The sequence below is a fragment of the Fulmarus glacialis genome, unplaced genomic scaffold (genome assembly GCF_000690835.1).
Source record: "Fulmarus glacialis isolate BGI_N327 unplaced genomic scaffold, ASM69083v1 scaffold29517, whole genome shotgun sequence".
Lineage (NCBI taxonomy): Eukaryota > Metazoa > Chordata > Aves > Procellariiformes > Procellariidae > Fulmarus > Fulmarus glacialis.
Window position 1 is genome coordinate 26,332 of NW_009221760.1, and position 6,193 is coordinate 32,524.

The 6,193-nt window shown below is 37.5% G+C and overlaps 1 protein-coding gene across 1 annotated transcript in view; it reads right to left on the bottom strand.

The window, feature by feature from the left end:
• Positions 1-5,646, bottom strand: part of UROC1 (urocanate hydratase 1) — a gene marked incomplete at its 5' end in the record, with an annotated part of 27,688 nt that extends 22,042 nt beyond the window's left edge. The window contains 4 exons of the mRNA XM_009581228.1: positions 511-573; positions 1,062-1,150; positions 4,844-4,987; positions 5,543-5,646. Coding sequence (XP_009579523.1) covers positions 511-573; positions 1,062-1,150; positions 4,844-4,987; positions 5,543-5,646 — 400 coding nt within the window. The remainder of the gene's footprint in view (positions 1-510; positions 574-1,061; positions 1,151-4,843; positions 4,988-5,542) is intronic.
• Positions 5,647-6,193: the final 547 nt, after the last annotated feature.

A 6,193-nucleotide genomic window follows, 5' to 3' on the forward strand; every position in this document is an offset into this window, starting at 1 on the left:
TGCTGATAGATGAGTGAGATGCCAGTACGACATACCAGTCTTATTGGTCAGTCTCCACCTTTGGTATATGGTGTGACAATAAGATTTACCATTGGATAAAGCCTCAAGAGTGCCAGAACTTCTATCCGTCATCTGATTATTTTTATTCAGTCAATACCTCAATACTTCTATTCTTCACTAAAGTCAAAGACATTTTCTTGCTATCCAATTAGCAAAAGGTTAGAAGGAAAGGGATAAATTCTTTCTTAATTCAAGGAAGAATCTTAGGGATTTCGTTCCCTAACAAATTCATTGTTCCATAAGGAAAGGAGAAGGTGCATGAGAAGCAACTGGGAACTGGAACACAAGGATGAAGACCCTTTTTGTGACAATACAGTTTTTCATGGGCATCTAGAGTAATGAACTCAGCACGAGGTTTAATGCCTCTTCTCCTCCAAGTTTGGGAACTAATTCCAGGTTGACTAACAAGCAAGAGCATTAATGTATCCATTATCCATATATACTACTTACCATAGATCTACCACATTCCCATGGTAACCCAAACTAAGGGCAATTTTATTCTTTCTTGCGTCTCTAGAATAGATTAAAAAGATTGGTTGAAGAAAATGCACCTCATGAATTCCATCTTCCAATGTACAAATCATACACAGAGTAAAACCGAGCAAAAAAAGTCTATATGTGGTTTCCAACACTCATCTAGGCAACAGATCTTTCAACCTTTATGTAATTGTTAATCACTGATTGCAGAAAGCTTGAGTGATGCTTCAAGTGTGACATTATTTGTAATTGCTCTATGCATATTCATGAAACTGAATGAAGACACATTTAACATATATAAATGATATGAAGAATTGGTAGTGGCTTGCAATAAGCATTAGTAGTCACTAATAATGATTGCTGCTGTTTGGAAGGATGGATTCACATTCAAAAGCAGACCTGGAATAAGAAGAGTTGTCCTTCAACCCCTTCTATATGCACACTAAAATGGCACAATGCAGAAAGATGCAAAGTGAGGATTAGGAAGCAGAGAGAAACTCACTGAATTATGTTACAAGTCATACCTAAGGCGAGCAATGCAATGGTCCAGGTTGTTAGAGATTTCCATCAGCCATCCCTGCTTGTGACGTTTCAGAAGTGCTGCTTCATCAACCTAAGAGAAATAGCAGACATCTTAAAACTCCTGCTTCCCCTATCCAGTCACTTTTACCTTTAGCTTTTCAATTAGTCTGCAAGAAAAAGTAACAAATAGGTAAAGGGAATAGCCCTGCCTTGTGATTGTTCAAATACTTATTTTTCACCTCTGATTTTTTTACACTTTCTGTTCTCTTTTACTCCAGGCTCAAAGCAAGAAAAAGACTTTTTGATACATCACTTCCCAAAATATTTTACAAGCCAAAAATTATCATTAAAATTGCACAAGAGGTAATACTTTTCCACCAATTTCAATTATTCTTGTTGTTTCTTTTCATGATTATATTGAAAAAAATGAAAGCCAAAATGTTTCCAATTTATTTTTCAAATCTGCCTATTTTCTGTGAAAATAAAATTTCTATTTAATTAAGGAAATAAATATTTTCTTTGATCAGCTCAGAGAGAGACATTTCTGCCAAACTGCCCAGGATGAAGCAATGGTTTGCTGAATAAAATTGACCCTCACTTTTGTTCTTCAACTGCTGTTTGAAAATCTCAACCAAATATGGAAAAGAAAAGATGAAAGAATTTTCTTGTCCCAGCTGGCTAATGCCTATGAAAAATTGAATGGATCAAAACAAAACTACGTCTTTAATTCCCTCTTGTTTGAACTTTGAAGCTCCAAACAAACCCAATCCTAAATCTGTACTCTCTTCTGGGCTCAGCTTCTGTGTGTGTCAGTGTGTATATGCATAAGAGACAGGATAAAAATATAACGGATAGACAAACTGTGAAGCCTTTGGCACAAATTCCATACTAATGGTTCAATGTACAAACTTGCACATCATTAAGACGTTTATAATGAGCTATCAGTGGCATAAAGCAAGTGGCAAAATTAATTCAAGACAATTTTCTGTGGTAGCAACAGATTTAAACACCCACAGTGGTATGTGTGCACAAGAACACATAACCTGAGTATCTTCTGGTATTTCATTAAAGCATTTTTACTTCTCTATAACCTACTCCTGTTGTTTTCATTCTATTATTTCTCATTAACAAAGTATTTATATGTAAATTAAATAAGTTCCGTATTCAGGAGTTGATTGAACACCAGGAAACCTTTTCTTTCCTAATTATTCTTAGCACGAGAAACCTTCCATCATTTTCCACGTCAGTAATAAAGACTATCCTTCCAAAACCCCAGATAATGATAATATCAGTGTCACTGAATGGAATTATTCAATAAAGTCAGGTGCCGTGGGGGACAGCTTCTTTGGGAGTTATTTAAATCAGTAAGGAGGAAAGTTATTAAATGGCCCATATGAATTACAGGAATTGGGTTCATTTAAAGCTCAGCATAACACAGATCAGATCTATTTAAATCTGTTACCACATCCTACATATTTTACTTCAGACCTCTCCAACAGTCTTAGTCTTTCACAGACTTGATAGCGTACTCAAGAAAACTAGCTTTCTTTGAACCACACTTTCAAAAATATGCTCATTTTTTGATCAGCATTTCACTAGTTTAAAAAATTGCACAAACATGATGAGTTAATGTCACCTTCCATGTAACCCTAGGGAGCTTAGTGCAGCTCAGAGGAGATAGTCTGGCCCTCCACACAGTTATTTAATAAAATTACAATCTGCTTCGTGTCAAACAGAAGAGGTAAAAGACTTGCACCATTAATCCCTTCTGTCTGAGCTTCGGAAGCCCTGGCTGACAAAATGACATCTCTTACACAATTCATCAGTGTCATTTGCATAAATAGTTCCTTAAATAAATAATATGTACATATATATAGCTCTCCACATGTGCTCCTGAGACTCATTTCCGACAAGGATCATCTCACAGGAGATAAAAACCAGGCAATATTCAGTCTCCCGAACAAAATCATCTGCAGCCGTAGAGATGAAAAGGACAAAGGACTGCTATGAATAGCTTTCACTGGAATCTTTCCTTTGTATTCTAGCATTTGAAAGATCATGATGACAGAGTAGAAGTCTGAATAAAGACAATTTATTCAATAATAATTTATTCAATAATAAATTGGATAAATTTATTTCATCTGCAGGGAGTACCTGATAAGATCTCAAATACATGCAAAACTCATGTGCTAACAAAAACACTTTGGTACCATCATTGTAAAACAGATGAAACCCTAACCTTCCCTGAGTAAGACCCGAGCTAGCCAGAGCAGGTCAGATTTACTGCATGCCACATGGGCAGTCTGACCTATTATGTTTTGAAGTTCAATTATAATTAACATGGGTCACATTGCAATATTCTTACCCTTTCCACTGCAGCAAGTGACATGCCTACAGCAGAGGTCTGCCAGCTAATTCTCTCTATAAACGCCTTTGGCTGAGAAGGCTAAACTCCCACTGGAGTTCGGTTCTCAAAATCTTTCTTCCTCTGGAGCAGTAACAAGAGCTCATCAGCTACAGATAATCAAAAGAGCTCAATGCATTTTGGTCAGTCCTATATCTGCTCCACCAAAAATGTTTCCCCAGTGTATTGAATTCAAAGATAGTCATGAGGAAAGAAATGCATGGAAGTGTTTATTGTTTCTCAAAAGTCAGTATCATTAATGAGATTCACTACCGTTTTCACAGAATTGCAGAGCAACATTTTCTGTTGAAAAATTGTTGTGTCCATCCTTCCATCTGATTTGTTAGAACAGAACACTATAATAAGCATAATAGCTGAAAAATGCAGGTATTAGGAGAACCTAATGTTACCTTTTTATATGAAAATGTATTATTTCACTCAAAACTTACAGGCATATATACATACCAAGATTATGACGTTGATGTTCCACATTATATATGATAGTTAAGGATATCTGTGAATCCAGTGTATCCTATCATACACTATTCCAATTGTTTGGACATTAGCAGTCTTTGAATCACAGATCATTATTAGATCCTCTTTGTTTATGGGAGGAAATAGTTGGGTTATTTTAACATATTTGGAACAGAGAAACATGACATCAGGATGAAATACTCTCTACAAAATATATGCTGTGGGTGAGCTTCAGAAAACAGCAAAAATGGTGATACAGAACTTCTCCATCATCAGCATTTTCCCTTAGAAGAACTTACCTTCATTGTCTACAAACTAGGATTCTCTTAAGTGCTTGTAATTAGCCTCACCATCTTCACACATAAGCCAACTTTAAAATTCCCAGTTTTACAAAACCCCATTGACTTCATAGAATCACAACACCAAGCAACTTCGTTAATCCCAATCTTGATGAGTGAATCATACCAACATTTTCAACGGGTACTTTCCATTGCACCTGATAAGGGTGCCAGAGGCATTAAAGATTAATTGTAATGTAACTACCTTTTTAACATAGACTTTTTTTGCATAAGAGGGTGCGGTTCCCATGGGAATTGCCTATGGAAGTTACACCCTTTCACACATGGAATGAGGGTAGCTCAAGCACTGAGAATGGCTCATCTGAGAGCATCATTCTGCATTATTTGTGAAGCAGTCTGATCCAGTGAGTGAACAAATAGATAGTGGAATAGCAATGAAAAATGCTCAACAGTGACAAGGACAGACAGATCTTAGAAAAGAGTATATTTTTTTGAGTTTGGCTTGTCAGGGTTACTTGAGGAACATGTCAGATCAGGGGAATGAGGGAAGTCAGGAGATTCAGCACATGATGGAGAGACGACAAAATGAAAGAAGCATTGCTCTCACCTCTGCAATGATCCCCACACACCCAGCAATGACTGCAGCCTTTGCTTGAGCCCCACTCATCCCTCCAAGACCAGAAGTAACAAACACCTTTCCAGACAGGTCTTCTGCCTTCAAGTAGCGACGGCCTGCATTGAGCACTGTGAGCTGCACACAACACAATATAGCAATTATCAGGAGCTATTTTTCCTAGAGTCCCTGAAATTTAAAGATCTTCTGTCCCTTTTGCAAACAGAGTTTGAAACTCGGAGGTTGCTGGGACCATGAAACTGTTTTAATCCTTTAAGAAGGAAACATGTTATGAAACCATCTATCCTGATTATGTTTATTTCTCTCACCATGAAATAGAATAGAATAATCAGTGGTTCCCAACATGCTGCTCTTGGGGTGTAGAGACTTATTCAGGATGGCTGCAAAAGACAGCTGAGGAAGACAGCTAAGAAAACAAGCTAAGAAAATGTCAATTCATACTTCACTTATTGTAGCTATATATGAGCTCAGATTGAGGCCTTGACTGCAGATTCCTTCAGGTTTGCGTTCTGGATAAGGTGCCATCTGAGTGGAAGGACACTAATTTTTTAAGGAACAGGCAATGAGAATTTCTTTGGTAGCCAGAACATTCTCTTATAGCAATCCAATCCACTCCAATAACCAGCCACTGCAGGAGATACCCTCCTCCAAAAGGCATCCCCAGTTTCTTACCACAGTCCCATGGACTATTCCCTGAGGCCCAATGTAGCAGTAGCTTCCTGCAGTCATCTGACCATACCTAGTAATAGCAACAAACACAATGATACCACATGTTACTCAGGCTGGAATGAATTCTGTACATGTCTACATATGTTTCCAGTATAACAAAAAAGTCTCTGTGCTTCGATTTGTTGTTAAAGATCTGCTATTATCAAATTCACAGCTTAATTGAGTTTCTTCATTAGCAATGCACCAACATGTTTTCAGAGTATTTAGCTCATTAAATTGAGTTAAAAAATGCACGGATCAAAAACCTGAGTGTAAACTTGTCTTGGCCTTTAGCATAGTTACTAGGACACAAGGACACTCCTTTTCACCTTGTTGGCATCTTTATGCCATTGGGTTTCAGTGGCACATGTGCTTCTAAGTCATATAGTCACTTTGGAAATTGTTAGCCCAAAACTGTTGTCCACATTCCTATGAAATTCCCAGGAAAGTGGTAATGGATATTGTCTATTCATGCCCTTTCATTTCTTCCAGCTTCCTTATCTGTACACACGCAGCTCTCCAGTGGGTTTAATTTATTCTCTCCATGGTACACAACAGAATAATAATCCTGTGCTCATCAACTAGATCACGCCTGAGGGACAGGATGCCATCCAG